The sequence below is a fragment of the Alosa alosa genome, chromosome 12 (genome assembly GCF_017589495.1).
Source record: "Alosa alosa isolate M-15738 ecotype Scorff River chromosome 12, AALO_Geno_1.1, whole genome shotgun sequence".
Taxonomy (NCBI): Eukaryota; Metazoa; Chordata; class Actinopteri; order Clupeiformes; family Clupeidae; genus Alosa; species Alosa alosa.
The window spans coordinates 15644065-15663902 of NC_063200.1; the positions used below are offsets into that span (position 1 = coordinate 15644065).

The following is a 19838-nucleotide window of genomic DNA, read 5'->3' on the forward strand; positions in this document are numbered from 1 at the left end:
GACTGGTTCTGCGTGATAATTGTGCTCTATGATGTCTTAAGCCCCCACCATTGACTTCAAGGCAGCGCTGCGACCGTCGACTTCAAGCCACCTAACCCTAACCTTAACCCTAACCCTTGCCTAACCCAGCTGTTTTAATTAATTTATTTGACTTTTAGATGGGATTAGTGGGGCGGGGACAACTGGCCAGTGCATAATGGTCCAAACAACCACTCACCAAAACAAATTTTAATTCTAATTTCCTAACCCTTGCCTAACCCTAGTGCCTTCCATGCAGTGCTGCCTGGAAGACGACGTCGGGGGCTTAAAACACCAAAAGGCGATAATTGTTCCCTGTCAGATGTGTATGGAGTGCCGTGGCTCATTCTTCCCACAGATGCTTGTTGTCCCAGATCTACGGAGGATTGAAAATGGCCCAGAGAGTTGAACAAAACAGCCAAGATATCTGACACCGTGCAACTGCCATTCAACAGACGACATAGCTGTACACGAGTCCTCTAAACAGTCAGTGAGCCACACTAGAGTGAGAGAAGGAAAAGCACAGAACACACTAACACACACACATACACTCACACACACATACACACACACACACACACACACACACACAGTCAGTGACCCTCGTTATTGTGAAAGAAGGAAAAGCACAGTGTGTTCGGTCTCCCTTTTAGAGGAATTCCATCAACACTGTACAGGCCACATTATCTTGCTTAGAGTAGTCACCTGACTTCCAAGCACAAAACGCACACACACACACACACACACACAGAAAAACACACACACACACACACACACACACACACACACACACACACACACAGAAAACACACACTGACACACACACATAATTTGCAAAATGGAGGGCGTATGGAGAGACATTTATAAATATTCCCATTCAACTGGCGTCAATGGCGGCGGCGGGAACCAGACAGAACTGGTTGAGTCAGTGTGTGTGTGTGTGTGTGTGTGTGTGTGTGGTCTGTCTTGTCTTGTCTGTCTGTCTGTCTGTTGCAGAAGCCCTTTGGAGGCGGGAGAGGAGAGGACAGGAGGCGTGTGATCAGACAGTAGAGCCGTTCACAGCCCGGGGCCTAATCTGCCTTGATAAAATATTTCAGCCCTCCCAAGTATCTGTGTCAAGAAGTCCGCAGGCCTATTGGTTTGCCTGCCGGCCCGCCGCCTGCACCCACACAGCCGGACCAAACCGGTTCTTGTTTATCGTTGGCACGGCACTGGCCATTTTATCAACAAAAGGAAGGGAGGGCACCCAAGTATACTAGCAGAACTACACTCACTTCTATGACCTGACTGTGTGTGTGTGTGTGTGTGTGTGTGTGTGTGTGTGTGTGTGTGTGTGTGTGTGTGCGTCTGTGTGACTGTGTGTCTGTGTGTATGAGTGTCTTTGTGTCTGTGTGTGTGTGCGTCTGTGTGACTGTGTGTCTGTGTGTATGTGGTCAAGAATTGTGTTCTTAGGAAACACTGTGTACTGGACTGACTTTACTTACAAGTGCTATTAATCGCTCTCTGTGCATGGAGAACATTCCACTATACTTACAATCAACAACTTACTGTAAAGTCAGTTAAGGGCAGTCATAAAGGCCAACACCCAGTTAAGGTTACATGTAAACACTTACCGTATCCCCCCCAAACAAAAAATGAAAATGAAAAAACACACACATGCCCCCACCCACCATACAAACACACACACAAACACATACACACACACTTGCGCATACGCAAACAAACAACTCACACAAACACATACACTGTCATATATGCACATACGCACACACACACACACACGTCACACAATCGCCAAAACAAACTCACAAAAACACATACATATATATGCACATACTCGCATACACATACACACACACACACACACACACACACACACACACACACACACACACACACACACACACACACACATTCACTCACTCCCACACACACAAACACACACACACATGCACACACATACGCAGATACACACCACACACCAAACAAACATGCAGACACACATACTCAGTACTCACTCAGACTCAAACATACACACACACACAATGGCTACTCAAACTACAGTGCCTGATAAATAGAATGAAAAATAATCATGTGCGCATATGTAACAGTCCCAGTGGAAGGGGGTGTGTCGGGGCTGCACGTTGACCACTGGCTAAACTGACTCAGCTGAAATCGAACTCTGGTGTCGGGTATCAGCCGCCAACATCTCTGTCGCCCTACGGCAACACTGTGAGTGGAGTCTCAGAGAGAGAGAGAGAGAGAGAGAGAGAGAGAGAGGGAGGGAGGGAGAGAGAGAGAGAGAGGGAGGGAGGGAGAGGGAGAGGGAGAGAGAAGTGGAGAACAGACAGATTTGTTCTCGGCTGTGGTGTCTGTGTGTGTGTGTGGGGGTATTTGGAGTCCTACTACCATCTTTAGAGCGGCGTCAGGATTGCATAAGGCTGATGAGTAAAAATAACAGTACAGCGCGGCGGGAAATGCAAGCCAGGGAGGGAGAAGTGAGATGGATCTGTTCCCGCACTGCAGCGGAACAGCCTGTTCCCTTTCCTCCAGCCCAGCTCTGGCCGCCTCAGCCCAGCCTGACCCACTGCTCATCACAAGTGCCCAGACGGACACTGAGCAGCTGCAACCAGTGTGTGTGTGTGCGCGCGCGTGTGTGTCTGTGTCTGTTTGTCTGTGTGTGTGTGTATGTGTGTGTGCACACGTGCGTGTCTGTGCACATCTGTGAGTGCATATGTGTTTAGGGTCATGCATTTGCAGCTATGCATGTGCATACTGTATGTGTGTGTGTGTGTGTGTGTGTGTATGTATTGTCTCTGTCTCTTTGCTCTTATTTGTGTTTGTATGTGCTAGTGTATATGTGTGTGTGTGTGTGTGTGTGTGTGTGTGTGTGTGTGTGTGTGTGTGTGTGTGTGTGTGTGTGTGTGTGTGTGTGCTTTTTGCATTTGTACCTGTGCACCTGTGTATATGCATACTGTATGTGTGGTCTATGTGCATATGCATTTGCATCTGTCCTCATCCGGGTGTTTGAGGTTGTTAGGGTTTATATCACCATGCGATAACCTTCAACACATGTTTTCACATGATCTGTGTTTGTCAGATTATTATTTTTGAACCAACTTATTTTTAGAAGTTGGGTGTCCAAAGCAACACCAGATAGCGGGCCGATAAGGCCCACTTGACCTTTTGCACGGTCAGAACCGGAATATGGAGGTGCTCGTAGTGGGGAGGGGGTAGTGTGTGTGTGTGGGGGGGTCTTTCCACTTCAGGTTTGCTCCGTCATTTAATGCCGCGGAGACATGGAGAGGATCTAAAAACAGACCACTGAATAACCATATCAACACACACACACACACACACACACACACACACACACACACACACACACACACAAAACACACACGTCCCAGTCTAGGGGTTAAGTATAAATTCAATGGGGGAAGGGGAAGTATACATTTTTGTACAAAAATATAACAATAAGAAAAATATGGATGAACGTAAAACAAGGCTGCCCAAACGAAAGGCCTCAAAAGTAGGCCCAGGTAATCCCCAGCCTTTTCCTCGACTCTCACTCGGGGAATAGGCTGGAGCGACAGCGATGGCCAAAAACCAGAGCGCTGCGGCTTGGCGCTAAGCTGCCGGATTGTAGCTATGGGCGTAGTAGCGGCCAACCCAAAATCCAAGAACTCCCCCAAAACCAAGAGACCTCCCGATTGACGTGAGCCGGCACCTTTTATAGTGCCGGCCCAACAATTAAGTCCCCTGCTGGACTGTCTGAAATTAACAAAACACAAGACACAGAGAGAAATAAGCAGACACAGAAAGAAACACACACAGGGACGTAACATACACACACAGACAGACGGACACACACACACACACACACACACACACACACACACACACACACATATTCACACACACACTCAGATTGAATGAACATCACTTCCAATTAAACCTCCTTAAGACTGAACTGCTGGTCTTCCCAGCCAAACAAAAACTATACACCACAACAACAGTGAAAATGATTCCTTAACTGTTTCTCCTGCCAAGGTTGTGAGAAACTTGGGTGTGATAACTGATGATCAGCTGACCTCCATCATTACCTGTCTACAGGGTCATGCTGCTTCACATTATTCAATGTAGGAAAAATCAGGCCACACCGAACTCAACACGCCACCCAGCTCTTGGATCAGATCAGGTTGATGGATCTCTCTCTCTCTTACACACACACACACACTCTTACACACACACACACACACACACACACACACACACGCCACCCAGCTCTTGGACCAGATCAGGTTGATGGATCTCTTTCTCTCTCTCTCTCTCTCTCTCTTTCTCTCTCTTACACAAACACACACACACACACGCTCTTGGACCAGATCAGGGTATCTCTCAGGTTGTCTACTGTAAGGCGGGGATCACATTGGCCAGCGGCAAGCGGCAGCGCAAAGCGTAACGCAACACTCAGACCATAATAAGTTCTATCTTGTTACACGTTTACACTTTTGTTCCCTCTACCACCCATCATCTCCATCAGCTACACTTTGACCAGTACTTCAACTTCAACACACACACACACACACACACACACACACACACACACACACACACACACTTTGACCAGTACTTCAACTTCTGCACTCTCATCCTCTGGTAGCAATATTTAAAGGAATAAAGGAACTTTGAGTCCCTTTTCTGGTTTGTTTTGGATGAACTAGAGTGGTGGACACCGAAATTTTGACGATTGGTCCTGTCTCGACTTTCCTGACTCGTTTTGAATCGCCTTTGACTACTCAGAGTGGCTGCCAACAGGCATACTCAAACATGTCCTAAAACAACCCTAACACCACTAACCACTCAGTGAGTTGCACAGTTTTAAAAATGAACATTAAGGGTTGTTTTAAGACATGTTTGAGTATGCCTGTTGGCAGCCACTCTGAGTGGCAGCCACTCTGAGGACCAATCGTCAATATTTCGAAGTAGTTCATCCAAAACAATCCAGAAAAAGTGCTAAATACCGGAATTTTCCTTTAATGTAGTAGTATTTATTGTTACATGAGGTCTCCTTTACATTGTAGCTTGAATATTATTCAAGCTACAATGTAAATTTTTAGCCGCTTTTTTTGTTAAAAGTGTCTGCTAAATGAATAAATGTAAATGTACACACACACACACACACACACACACAAACACAGTTTTCAATGCCATGGAAAGTGCTGGGATCAGCAGTAAAAAGTTCAAGTGTAGAGTGTGTGTGTGTGTGTGTGTGTGTGTGTGTGTGTGTGTGTGTGTGTGTGTGTGTGAGAGAGAGAGAGAGAGAGAGAGAGAGAGAGAGAGAAAAGAGGTCACCGCAGACGTGATATTTAGAGATGTCTATCGTATCTCTGAAGGAGGGCCACGTGCGGGGGGTCCAGTTGGGTCGTGAGAGGGCGGTGGAGGGATGGGCCAGCACTGGTGAACAGCTGACCAACGCACTGGAGGTGTGTGTATGCGTGTGTGTGTCTATATGTGTGTGTGTGTGTGTGTGTGTGTGTGTGTGTGTGTGTGTGAGAGTTAGTGTGTGTCTATGTGTGTATGTGTCTATGTGTATGTGTATGTGTGTGTGTGTGTCTATGTGTGTGGCGTGAGAGATTAGGTCGAGCCCAGACGCACAGCACAGCAGGAAGGGAAGGGCAGTGCAGGGCAGGCGGGGGAGTACTGCAGGAATTAGGAATTATCGGAACGTCACCTATTTCCGCCCATGCCCTATTTCCGTGTATGTGTCTCTTAATATTCATTTCTATACAAACCAAAACGGCGGATTCCTAAAGAAACGCAATCACCCACCCCTTAAGTGTATCTAGATTAGCTATGTACCAAAAATGACATTTTACCGTGATTCGAAGAGCTGTAAGCAGTGTTGTAAGGCAGCGTGTACAAATCTGCTTGGAGATCCAGGCTAACCATTGATGTGCTGTGAGAAAGGTTGGGAATAGGCACCCACCAGCCCAGCACTAAACTCCGAGCGTGGTGAACAAAATCGGATATATCAGGCAGTAAAAGCCCCGGTAAGAACCAAAGTAGATTTTGTTCAAATCTACACACCTATGGCTACTGAAAAATGTATGTTTCATTTATAAAATGTTACTTTGAAGTATTAAAAAACATCTTTGTTTTAGAATTTTCGAACGAAAGGGGCGGAAGTTGCTTTTTTACGTGTTTATGTGTGTGTATGTGTTCATGTGTGTGTGTGTGTGTGTGTGTGTGTGTTTATGTGTGTGCATGTGTGTATAAGTATAAGTATATACTCTTTTGATCCCATGAGGGAAATTTGGTCACTGCATTTATCCCAATCCGTGAATTAGTGAAACACACTCAGCACACAGTGAACACACAATGAGGTGAAGCACACACTAATCCCTGCACAGTGAGCTGCCTGCTACAACAGCGGCGCTCGGGGAACAGTGAGGGGTTAGGTGCCTTGCTCAAGGGCACTTCAGCCGTTCCTACTGGTCGGGTTCGAACTGACAACCCTCCGGTTACAAGTCCAAGGCACTAACCAGTAGGGCACAGCTGCCACCAAAATACCCCTCCACAGAAATCTTTAGTAAAAGGTGAAAGATTTGTACGAGATGAAGAGAAACCCGAGCGATATGTGTGTGTGTATGGGGAGGGGTGTCTGTATTGTGAGGCTGGGCTGATATCTGTGGTCTTAAAAAGGGTACTGTTTGTATAACTTTGTACTGTACATGCAGGATATGAGATGCGTATGAGCCTACTGATGAGTCTAAGATATCAGATGAGCGACTGCAACAGCTTTTAAGCAGCCCCGGATTTCCCCCCTAAAAAAAGGAATCAGGTCGTGTCAGGTCACACTCCCATCAAGACCCCCACCCCCCATCCCCATCAGGAGAGGGCTTCTGGGGCTTGAAATCTCCCTGCAATAGTGACCTATTTTGCCCATGGGTGTCTGTCTGTTTGTGTGTGTGTTTATATAGTTTTTATCTGTGTGTGTCCGTGTCCATGTCCGTATGTCCGTGTCCGTGTGTGTGTGTGTGTGTGTGTGTGTGTGTGTGTGTGTGTGTGTGTGTGTATGTGTGCATGTGTGTTTGTCTATGGGGTTTAAAAGTATTCCCGTAAGACATGAGATAGTGTCTCTGTTCTGGCTGCAGCAAAAGGTCTCGGAGTCCATGTGTGTGTCTGTGTGTGTGTGTGTGTGTGTGTGTGTGTGTGTCTATGTGTGTGTGTGCGTGTGTCTGTTTGTCTGTGTGTGTGTGTGTGTGTGTGTGTGTGTGTGTGTGTGTGTGTGTGTCTGTCTGTGTGTCTGTTCTGTCTGCAGCAGAAGGCCTCGGAGTCCAGTCTGCACGCACAGACACAAGGCCGTCCTTGTCCCGTCTCACCATCTGGCTGACCGGTGAGGGGAGCAAGGGTCTGCTGCTTTGCAGGGATGTGTGAAGAGTTGAGCGGAAAAGCCATTTCCTTCGAGGGGAACAGGGGAGCGCCCAGCCCTGAAGCAGCCTGTCACTGCCCTTTAGTGATTAAACCATAGACTATATATACAGTCTATGGATTAAACAGCTGCTTCCCAGCATTCTCCATTTCTAGAGTTCTAGAAATCTGTCTCCATTCTGAAACTTCTAGAATTCTGTCCACATTTAAAAAGTTCCAGAATCTTGTCAGAATAGCAAGAGGTTCTCCAATGGCAGATGTGGCCAGTGCACCCCGTTCTCCATCTGACCCGCGGCAGCAGAGGAATGTGGCATGTGGTCGTGTAGCTCTTTTCAAGCGGTCTCTTTCAAGCAGTACTGTATCATCGTACGTTGTGTCCAGACACTAGCCCATGTCAGAGGTAGAATCTGAATCCGGGTCATTTGGCTAAGTGAGTTAGTTCACACAAGGAATTTGCGGCCCAGTGTGTGTTCCTCCTGCAGAGAATCAGAATCACACTCAGATGAATTGATTAGATTAAACTATTTAAAAAACGAATTAAAAGTGAATTAGTACACACGTGGAGTTTGGGTCTAGGGGTTGGTGTCACTCTAGCAGTGCTTGACTTCGGCCTTTACTGGCCCACACAATGTGTCCCAGTTTCCCATAGAATGCGGGGCCTGCATGTCTGGGGCCCTGGTTGGCTTTGAGTGCTGATCCCTCTGTCACCACTTCCTTATTTTACGGCCAGTGCTGTGGCCAGGGTGCAGGACGCGGGGGCTCAATTTAGTGTGTGTCTGTGTGTGTGTGTGTGTGTTTGTGTATGTGTGTTGTTGATACAGTGGCAAGGGTGCAAGACGCGGCAGCTTGATTTAGCGTGAGTGTGTGTGTGTGTGTGTGTGTGTGTGTTGTTGGTACTGTGACTTAGATAGATAGATAGATAGATAGATAGATAGATAGATAGATAGATAGATACTTTATTGATCCCCAGGGGAAATTCAAGGTCTCAGCAGCAGCATACATACAACACAAACACATTCTTTAACAGCAGAAAGAGTAATTAAAGTATATAATATAAAAACACAACTAAGCAGTAAGGACAGTAGAAGATAAAGAATATGCTAAATATACTAAAATACAAATTATACTAACACTTAATACAATATATAAAAATATACTAAAATACAAATTACAAAAATACAAATTATACTAACACTTAATCTAAATCAATTCTAAAAACAGTATCCACATAGTGGTGATTAATAAATCAGAGGCGCTTGCAGTGACTTGCAGTGATGGTGGTAGTGCAATGGTGATAGTGGTCATGGTGATAGTGCAAATAAGTAAGTCAACAGTGCAACAATGCAGAAATAAAGTAAAGTAAAGTCTATATATCTATATATTTAACTATTTAAGAAAATGTATAAGTGTGGCCACAGTTCGGCTGTGGCATGGAGGGGGTTATGCATATGTGCTAAATGTGCTAATATAGCACGCAAAACAGTGAGGCATAAAGACAGTGGTACAAGTGGCTAGTGGACAGACAGTACCAAACATGGAGGGGTGAAGAGGCAGACAGACTATGCAGAGAAGTTTATCTCTCCCTCTTCCCTTGGCTGGCATTGAACAGTTCAATGGCCCTGGGGACAAATGACTTTCTCAGTCTGTCAGTTGTGCAAGGCAGTGAGCGAAGATCAGGCTCTTCTGCTTAACAATAGTGCTGTGGAGTGGACTTGGGTGCCGTATGGATGCAGCGGCTCAATTTAGAGTAGTGGACGCGTGCTATGTCCTCACATGCTCAGGCCAGGAGCTCGGCAGGAGCTCAGCACACCTGCTGGAGTGGAAAAGACGAGACGAGACGAGATGAGACGAGACAAATAGGCATGCTGTTTGTTTTGACACAGCCATCGCAGTGCGAACATCCAGAGGAAGTGGAGTTGGGCGTGTGACGTGTTGAGAGTGCGTTGCCATGCGGGTTCGTTCACAAACAGATGGCAGGCTGAAAGTACGTTGAGGAAGTGCGCAGCAAGCTCTTTGTAAGCTATTGGGAGGTTAATAAATAAGTATCAAAGCTATTAAAATGTACCAAACAAAAATTGGAAACAGAAAGAGGTTGATATTTTAATCTAAAAAACTACAAAAGAGGTGCCTTAGTCCAAAGAATGAAGCTCTACGGAAAGCTGAATGATACAAATAGCAAATGGAAAAAATTGGTTTGGATTGGGAGTTACATAAGTTAAAGCTGTTTGTGTCTGGTTAAGAAAAACAAAAATGTGGTGCCCTCATTCCTGTGCTAATGCAATTAACAAACTGTATGTAAATAATAACACAATCATAAATCGTGTGGTGTCTACAGGAAGGGAGGGTCTGACGGTTGCCAAATGCTTTGGTTGTGGCGTGTTTAGGATGCCACATGCTTTGGTTGTGAAAGTGGGTCCCTTCACACACCTGGGAGGAGTCTCCAAGCACACCACAGAGGAGTTGAAACTGAGCCTGTGGACAGCTGTTGTGTGCTGCTGCTGCTGATATGTGTGTGTGTGTGTGTGTGTGTGTATGTGTGTCACTGGAGTATCGAAAGATTCTGTAACTTCAGTGGAGTATCTGAAGTATTGAAAGATTCTTTAACTTCACTGGAATATCTAGAGATTCAGTAACTTCACTGGAGTGTATAAATATTCAGTAACTTCACTGAAATATCTAAAGATTCAGTAACTTCACTGGAGTGTATGAAGATTCAGTGAGCCGTATGAGGCTTTTTAATGTTGTTGACGATGGGATTTTATTAAGAGGATGTGGATTATGTTAATGTGTATGATCCTGTTAACACTAATAAAAATGTGTGGCCCAACCCCCTACCTATTCTCACTAATCAATTGAGTAATTGAGTATAAGGCTTGACTGGGGGTGATAACTTTAGATACAGACTGGTTCATCACAGAGAAAGTACCACATTTCTACCACATCCCTACAACATAATGACACAACAAGAGTTTCAAAAATGGCTTATTTATTTGAAAACAAGGAAGATCAAGAACAAAATTGTAACATAACATTCATCAACTGGCATAATACAGACAAAATATGATAATATTAAGCAGAAAACAAACAAAACAAAAAAAAGATATGAAACTGTACAAATAGTGGAAATATATATATATATACTAAAATAATATTGCACTTTTTTTGTTTCTAAAACTTAGAATAAGCTTAATTCACACTCGGGAGGTAATATAAACAAAATCTTGTGTCATCGTCAGGTATGGAGCCATAGATATGTGTATATATACCTATGTATGGAGCTATATCATTCAGAAGTGCATTCACGCTTTTCGTGCTCGACCTTTCAAGGGGCGTGCAAGTCAACATAGTAACTTAAAGAGCTAAGCCACGCGGCTAATGAAGCATCTGTCACAACAAAACTGCCTGTGAGCAAGTCGGCAACCCATGCATGCGTGCAGACCACGGGAGGAGAAACGCAAAAGGACGCGGCTTCAGCCACAAAATAAATGCTGTCGAGACGATAATTATTCCCTTTTTTGACTGAGAGTTGCAATAGCCTGATGAGAAAACCCAGAGAACAAAACCTGGCTGATAAGCACGTAGTCTTTAACAACAAAGAGCTTGAATCGAGGAAAAGGATTTGTGCCAAGGCCACGCAGGCATGTGTTTGTCTTCCAATCGTCTCAACAGAGAGCTGCACTGTCTTGAGTAACATTTCGTTCATCAAAAAAGCACATAGACATGGTCACCATAAAAAACGAAAAAAAAAAAAAAAAAAAAACACACAAAACAACTTGTAAACTTTCATGAATAAACAAAAAAGACAAAAGTCTACCTAATTTGTTTTACTAAATCATGCCCGCGTAGTTGCAATGCTTTCATATGGTGTGATTAATTTCGCACACACTCACAATAACAAAATAAAAGTGCTTATTACAGTTAAGGCTGAAAAAGCCAAACTCCAACTTGTCTTGCGCGTCATCGAATGAGTGTGAAAAACTAATGTAGAACTCATCGAGGAGCACGCTCTGCGCTTCGCTTTAATTCAACTGTGCTTTAATGGTACAGTCTAGTTCAACTCATGTCCGGGTCACCGTAGACTCGACGTCATCCATGACTATCTGTAGGAGTCATTTCGTCGAGTAACGAGAGAATTAGGACTAAAAGAGGAATGTCATTCGTTTTTGTTTTTTTTTTCTCTCGCATCATCTTTGTGCAGGGTTTTCCTGACACTTCTCTCGGTATCCTGCCTTTTGTGTTGACTGACAGCGCAGTTAAGATCGAGACAGAGAGAGAGAGGGAGAGAGAGAGAGAGCGAGCAAGAGGGAAAGGGTGAGCGTGTGTCACCTCTCGTCTTAAAAGTTTGGCAAGTGAGCAGAACACCTGAGAGAGAGAGAGAGAGAGAGAGAGAGAGAGAGACAGAGAGATTGATGGGACAGTGATGCGCACGTGTGTGTGTGTGAGCTCTGTGGAAAGGCAACGTGGTGTGCGAGGACAGCTCAAAGGCACAGGGCGCGATTGTGTCTCATCCCACACCCCTCAAGAGGAGGAGGAGGAGGAGGAAGAGGAGAAGGAGGAGGAGGAGGAGGAAGGAGTCCTTCTCTCTTTTCACCCCCTCCCTCTGATCCCTGACCATACAGTTCAGCTCTGCAAACACATCCTGCACTTCACACACACACAACCACGACCAGCTGGGAAGCTTCTAGAAATAAAAAAGAAAAACACTGTCGAAGAGGCTACTACTTATCTAGTCAGTCAGACAGCTGGTCGATTTAAAACAACAAAAAAAAAAAAAAAGATAGCCTCTTCTCTTCTTTTGCGCTCCTCTGGAGCGTCTTTTCTCTTCTTTTGTTCTCTGTATTGTCTTTCGTTCGGTTTGCGCAACCCGATCGACTTCTACTTGGGCTCTACGGCCTAAAGCCCGCAAGTCTTGTTCTAGAGCGTATGGGCACTGGATGCACTAACAGTGGCGCTTTAGGAGTGAACCACACAAACCCTGCTGCTAAACAACAAGAACAACGTTGACAACAAAAAGAGAAAAACTCAAGATGTGCAAAATCGTTTTTCAGAGGCAGGAGGAGTGTCTCCAACCCTGTTGCCCTGCGCAACGCAACGCATCGTAACGCAGGCCTGGTGGTGTCCATGGTGATCCGGAGCGGATCACAAGGGGGCATAGAAGGGAGGGAGGAGACAAGGGCACAATTTCTCTTTCAGTTTTTGCTCAGGCAACAACAAAAAAATAATAGTAAAGTAATAGTAATAATATGTCGTTCAGCGTGTGCCACAGTTTAAACCATCAGTGGGTAGTCCCCTCCATGGGCAAGCAGGTGCCTAATCGTGTGCCAGCCGGTTGCGAGCGGGCCAAGGACCGGGTTGTGGTTCCGGCCCGGGTTCGGGTTCGGCTGGGCGAGCAGGCTTGTTCGGGTTGGGTGGAGACTCCTGGGCTGCCTCTGTAGGGGAAGCTCTGGTCTCCTGCAGGGTCTCTGAGTCCCTGGGCCCGCGCTGGGCTGGGGTGTGGAGATAGAGGAGGCGTCGTAGTTTCGAGGAGAAAAACAGCCTGACAACTCTGGACAGGCAGCAGGGGACGCTTCAGCGAGACGGACACAAGTCCGGACGCCTCTCCTCGGTCCAGCAGCCGGGCTCTGGATTGGGGTCAATCTGGCAAAAGAAAGAAAAAAAAAAAAAAACATTAAACACAAGTTCTCTTCAGGACTCCTCATCACTTACTCTACATCAATGAAGCTCACATCTCAATGATCTAACCACAATCACTGATCAAGATTAAATATGTATTTATTTTATTAAGATATGACAAGGCCTCCTTCAGATATTTTTTTCTGCTGACCACTCTATGGTCCCTCCCATCGGTGAGTCTCCTCTTACCTCGGAGTACAGTGGTGGTGGCTGAAAGCGGAACTCCTGGATGTAGGCGAACAGCGGACCCTCCAGTTCATCGCGTGCCGCCGTGAGGTCCAGGCTAGGTCTCTGCTCTTGGCTGATACACTCCGAGTAGCTGGGGGGAGCTGGGGGTTGGAGAGATTAGATAACAATGAGTTAGATTAGATTAGATTAGGTTACGTTAGATAACACTCTGGGTCTTAAAGATAAGGGGGTCATTTATGTTACAGTATGTTCCACCACAGGTTATGTCACCTGAGCGCATCTTGCTAGATGATGTACGTGTGATTGTGGAAGTGTATGCTGCGCAGCGTGTGTTTGTGCACTTGTGGCGTAGTGTATGTGTGGCATAGTGTGTGTGTGTGTGTGTGTGTGTGTGTGTGTGTGTGTGTGTGTGTGTGTGTACACTGGCACAGGAGCGTACCTTCTGGTCTCTCAGGCAGTGCCATGCCCAGCCAGCTCATGGCCATGCTGCACTGACTGCTGACGGAGGATGTCCTGCTGCCAAACGGGTGCAGGGGGATGGTCCCGATGACCAGTGGGAGGCTCAGCGACAGGTTGATGGCTCTTGGGATGTCCACGTACACCTGTGCACAACACACAAACAGACACACACACACACCGTTAGGAGGTTGGATTCTCCACAGAAACTGTGTGCCAACACACTGATGCTAACGCTTGTGATTACATTGAATTACGCCAACAGTAAATTGGGTGACATTTTGGGCTACTGTGATGGGCAACTCTACAGCAACAATGAAAACAAAAAAGCTGACCAGTTTACAGAAAAAAGGTTTTGGATAAGAAGCTCCACTCTGTGCTAAGCCTGTGTTTCCCCCCCGAGTCAGTACTAGTGTTCATTGGTCAGTAATTTTCCATTGAGTCATAAATCTTGGCCCGAGATGGCTAACTGATGCCACATCATGCTAAAGGGAAGGGATTACCACACCGAGACGCGTGAGACGGGGCTTGCAACAGGGGAGGAAGGAAGGCCGGTTGGGTAAACAGGACACAGTAACCTATATTTAATGCCTGATCCTCTTAGCAGCCCGGCACGGAGCGGCGCAGCACGGAGGAATGGGCCAACGGGGCGAGAGAGAGTGCCACTGCGCAATTTCCATTCCAGTTCAGCCCAGTTTATAAATAGCCTGTTTACAGGAAGGTGGCACCATGTAACGTCCTCTATGACCAACACCCCCCTACCCACCAACAACGGTCGTTTTAGAAAAGGGGGCTACCATGAACAAGAATTCCACCCAGATATTTCACCCCCTCCCCATCCACACACACGGGGGTGTTGCACCAGTAACACCCTCTCTGACCTCCACACACACGGGCGTTCTAGAACAGGTTTGCCCTGAGTGAGAATTCTAACCAAGTATTTTTACTTTTACGCCCACCCCTCTCCCCCACCCCCCAAGGTATCTCACACACACACACACGCGCACACACACACACACACTGTAGAACAGGTGGCTCACCATGAGCGAGTACTCCACCCGGATGATGCTGCAGTCCAGGATGGAGGGTGAGACTGGCGGAATCTTGAGCATCTTGCCGTTCCAGGTGTCGGTCTTCCCACTGGGCAGAGGCTCTCCCCGCAGGTTGGCGATCAGCTGCTTGATCTCCTTCACTTTCCCTTTGGCATAGAAGGTCTGGGTTTGGTAGATGGCTGCCTTTGGCACGACCACGCGAGACGAGCAGTTCTCGATCTCGGCGAAGATCTGGATCGACTCGCCTAAAAATGACCAAAGGAAGACACATCAGACACTCACCTCCTTTCCAAATCCAATTCAACTGTTTTGTGTTACAACTAAAACAAACTAGAGAACATGAACACTAAATATAAATATGTACACACTCTATGCAAAGCACAATCGGTCACTGTGCATTTAGTGTTTCAGTGTATAGTCATAATATATGCCTATATTATTGCCTTGTGCGTGTTGTGAGAGACTAAAGATGCAGTGATGGAATGGAATGTTAATGCATATGATGGTGTTGTGAGAAACTAAAGAAGCACTGATGAGTGAAACTGACCAGGAGTGTAGCCTCTCCTCTCGATTTTGGCACTTAGGGAGATGGGACCAGAGGTGCAGAACCAGCAGCACAGAGTCTTGTCCTTGGTGCCTGCCTGGGGAGACTAGGGAAGGGAAACAGCCGATTTAACCATGAGATGAAAACACAGAACTATCAGATTAAAGCACAGGATGCAAAGAAAGAACTGTGAAATATCTTGAATTTAGGGGTGGTCTCATATTGCCATTGTTTTGTATGAGAATCAAGACAAAAATAACATGTTTTAACAAGCCCTCTGTAATGTATAAGTCAAACCAACACAAGCATCAACATCGAAATGTACTTAGTTTAGATTTGGATACTGGTATGTGGAAAAAAACTGTATAACATGTCAAATTTAAAACTGTATAAAATGTTTAATTTAAACTATCAAACAAAATCAACACCATTTAGTGGCCATGTTCCAATGGGAGGCCATTTTACAAACATCCAGTAGTGGTTTTTGCCCCCTCCCTTCTCCCCGGTGTCCCCTGTAAGGCATGAGGTGTGAATGAGGTCTCACCAGCAGGAGCGGAGTGTTGATGTCGATGTGCTCGAAGACAGTAAACTCCTTCTTCACTTTCATGGGCAACAGCCACGGCCTGTGCAGCTCTGCCTTCACCCAGTAGCGCACGCTACCGTGCTTCCCCTCGAAAGAGGTGGCCAGGGCCCTGAGAGAGCGAGAAAGGACAGAGAGAGAGAGAGTGGGAGGGAGGGAGGAGGGGGAGAGAGAGAGAGAAAAACGGCTATAATAAAAGGATATCACTGAAACATGCTCGTTTGAGTTTATGGATGGCTACAATTATGTTTACATTGGGACATTTCTGAGCCCGATAAAACATGTATGAATGGGTTGCCAAAGTGAAGTACAAAGTGGCACGGTTAACAAAAGCTTCAGTCAAGATGTTTCACTGAGAAACGGCACAAAAACCATGTGTAGGGAAAGAGAGAGAGAGAGAGAGAGAGAGAGAGACTCACGTTTGAGGGAGTTCGAAGCTGAACGGGTACTCGTGTCTTCCGGTGTGAAGGGTTGTCAGTCCTTCTTCAGGGTTCTCATCATCTGGAAGAAAAGGAAAAGAAAATTCCAAATACATGCATACCATACCTGGAACAATCTTTACCTCAAGCCTCCTAAAAACACAAGAGAGATAGATAGATAGATAGATAGATAGATAGATAGAGAGAAGAAAAGAAGGAAGAAATAGAGAGAGCTCCACTTTGTTCCCTTAGTACACAATTTGTTTTCAAACAATGTCACAATGAAATATTTAAAAAGAGAACCAAAGAAACTGACAAATATTCATCCCTAGTTGAAAATATATTTTATTATCCAAAAGAAAGATAAAATACATCCCCAACAGAATACAATCAAAACAAGTCATCTTAACAAAAGGGAGTGACATTGAATATCAACTATATTTTCTTTCAAAAACACTGGAAGAATATCAGTATGAAATAACATTTCTGGTTTGTGTGAATTGAATTGTGTGTGTGTGCTTAGACTGGATTTGGTAAGTATTGCCATCAAATAACTAGATTTGTGTCACAGGGTGGTGAACAAAGGAAGCAAAGCCCTTGAAAACTAAAACCCCTTTTATTTCTTCAGTTTAAAACACACTCTTCTTCGAGAATTGTATAACACATATTCTATTGTTCGAATTTATTTCGGGCTGTTCCTTATTTAGGTCTTTTTCCTGCCACCTCAGCAATCCCATATGGTCTCAGCGGCAGCAGAAGTGCCGTAAACAACCACCCGGCTGTCAGTCAGGCAGCTTCCAGCCAGAGAGGACCGGACTAAACCGGCGCAAGCAGCTTCGCTCAGCCGGATTTCCTCATGCATACATTACGAGGCGGCTTTCAGTTGGCGCAGCCCAACATGTTCTCTGTCTGGGTACAGCCCCCTCTGTAGGTACATGTGTACTGCTGCATGGGTTTCGGCCGCTTAGCTCAGCCAGCCACATTCATTTGACCCAAACGCTATGAGAGAACCCCTTCTAAAAGTCATGCAGAACCCATAATAGCAAGAAGAAATAACGGGACACATCAATCAAAAACGAGGACAAAAAAGTTGAGTTTCCAATCAAATCTGTTTTATTAATCTTCAACCGCAACAACTACATAGATTCTGTCTTCCAACCAGACCAACATTTACATTAATTTACAAAGAAAGCATCATTCCTGATCACAAGCGAATGTCGACATATAAAATTCAGAACCTTTGCATGCCTATTGTCCTTTACAGGTCTTTATACAAATAGTTTCCAGAACAAACAAAAAACGTTAGGTGAAGAACTGCATACAGAGATGTTAACAAAAAACAATACATAACACAACCCAGACCAACACGAACATCATGCTGAACATAAACCTATTCAAATTGGAACATCCAGTCATATTGACGTTTTCTTAGGTTATAGGCTAACCTAAGCTGCTGCAGAAAACATGAAACTGTATTGCGTGGTTTACATAACACAAATCAATTTTGACAGGCTACATGAAATGACAATGCATTAGTTAATTGTTATGTTCAATAACAAGCTATCAAAGGCAATGGAATGAATACGCCAACAAAGTTGCCGAGTCCTCTGTCACTTTCTGCAAAGACATGAGGTCATCCAAGACACACGAGTACTTCAGCCAATCAGCGTGCAGAGTCTGCTTCCCCCACTGCCCCCCCCCCATCCCTCTCCACCATCCAGTTTCTGAACAGGTTTGAACCGCTTCTAACAAAAGGTGCAAACTTACTGGAACCATCTAAAAATGACATTCTCGACATGTTACAAAGTGTCTTTTGTGCCGATAATTTAAGGTTTAGTGCTAAAACACCACCCTACGTTTGGCTGATTGTAACTTTTATGTCTAACAACGTTTATTTTACCGACTTTATCTCAAATGATGACGAGATGTTGGTGGGGCAGTGGTGTGGTCCCGCATACGATTCTTCATCGTATTCGATCAAATTCGAAGCTCTTCAGTGGGTTTTGATAGGATGTTAGTCCTACATGTATTTCAGTTTTCCCCCCGTTGTTTTTCATCCGAGTCCCATTCATTAACATAGCCTATATGTTACAAGCATCCCTGCTGATGGTCTCTGATATTCTGCAGTGGTTTATGAAGTGGAGGCTACTTTTGCAGTAGAATACAATGCAAAATTTGCTTCTAATGAATTACATTTATAGGTTCTACTGTCTACAGTGTCGTGATAAGACGTCAAATAACTAACCTAAACGTGGACAATAAATAACCATCTTTCCAGGTCAGTCAACAACATCATGGTAGGCTGCTACAGAAGCAGAGCGAATGAAGCATCTTTGACTGACAGCCCAGTACGTGCACTAACTTGGGCTACATAAGTACAAATTTCAAATGATTCTTACCTCGATCATGTCCAATTAGGATGTCTCTGTGGTTTAAATACTCCACTTCTTCGGTGTAATTTTGCGTATAGGCAGTGTTGGATCCAGCATTGCGAGATTCAGTCCATCGAACTTTAGCCAGTCCTTTGGCGTGGATGTTCAAGGATTTCACCCGAATTTCTCCGGTGACCTCGATGATAACTCTCCCTGACACCGAGTCCCCACTGGCGAAAACGGGGACATTGCTGTCATTAAGACAGTCGTAGCTCACAAAGAAGCTCTTCACCTTTCCGAGCACCATGGTGGTAAGAAATTAATTCAGATCTTACAAAAAAAAAACCCAGACCTCACTACAACATTAGCGTGATCTTTCAAACACTGACCAGTAAGTAAGTTTGCCATGCAGGGAGGCTGCAGGCTGGATCAGTGCTATAATCTATGGCAAGTCATTTAGTTTTCAAGGCTTTCCTAAAAGCCTGGATAGCTTTTATCTACACGTCTAGTCTCAGTAGTCTCTGTTCACAGACGGGTTTACACTAGGGTGCCTCTGCCGTCTTATAGCCCCGTTTGGTAAAAAAACAACCCATCTGAGCATGCGCAAGCAAAAGCGCTTGTCTCCCTTCCGCCTTCATTAGGTGAAGGGAGTTGGCATTGCAGTTGCAGAGCGTCGTCGGCAATATAGAACACAGCTGAGCCGACGGTGGGAAACCACCCAACGTTTTCCCAACACTTTAATTAAAACAGCACTAGGCTAGATTATAGACCAAAAGTTTAGCCTGTAATATGGGTCACATATTTTGAACTCTGGACTGGACAGCGAAATGTATCAGCCAAGCATACAGGCATTCAACAGATAAAATGAGATATGAACTATATTCTAAATAAGAACTGTGAACTCATTGAACTGTTGTAAAATGTAGCCTACATATAGCCTCTATAGTCTATATTATAACATCTTCCTTATGTTATCGTTGAACAAAATGTGATTCTATTTATCTTCCTGTCTCGCAACGTCTTCATGCCATCTGCCGGTGGAAAATGGTACAGCACACTGCGCTGTCTGCAATGTTTTTGAGTGAAGTTTCCTGGCAG

At 45.1% G+C, this 19838-nt stretch overlaps 1 protein-coding gene and 1 non-coding gene across 2 annotated transcripts; both read right to left on the reverse strand.

The window, feature by feature from the left end:
- Positions 1-6538: 6538 nt before the first annotated feature.
- Positions 6539-6658, reverse strand: LOC125305281. The gene has a single exon (XR_007195374.1). It is a non-coding gene; the product is annotated as a U5 spliceosomal RNA (small nuclear RNA).
- A 3766-nt stretch (positions 6659-10424) lies between these two features.
- arrdc3b (arrestin domain containing 3b) lies at positions 10425-19288 on the reverse strand. The gene is made up of 8 exons (XM_048258867.1): positions 18768-19288; positions 16369-16450; positions 15914-16061; positions 15373-15475; positions 14814-15070; positions 13757-13919; positions 13318-13457; positions 10425-13092 (listed from the first exon to the last, which is right to left on the reverse strand). The coding sequence occupies exons 1-8, from the start codon at positions 19045-19047 to the stop codon at positions 13024-13026; spliced, it is 1242 nt and encodes a 413-aa protein (XP_048114824.1). The 5' UTR covers positions 19048-19288; the 3' UTR covers positions 10425-13023.
- Positions 19289-19838: the final 550 nt, after the last annotated feature.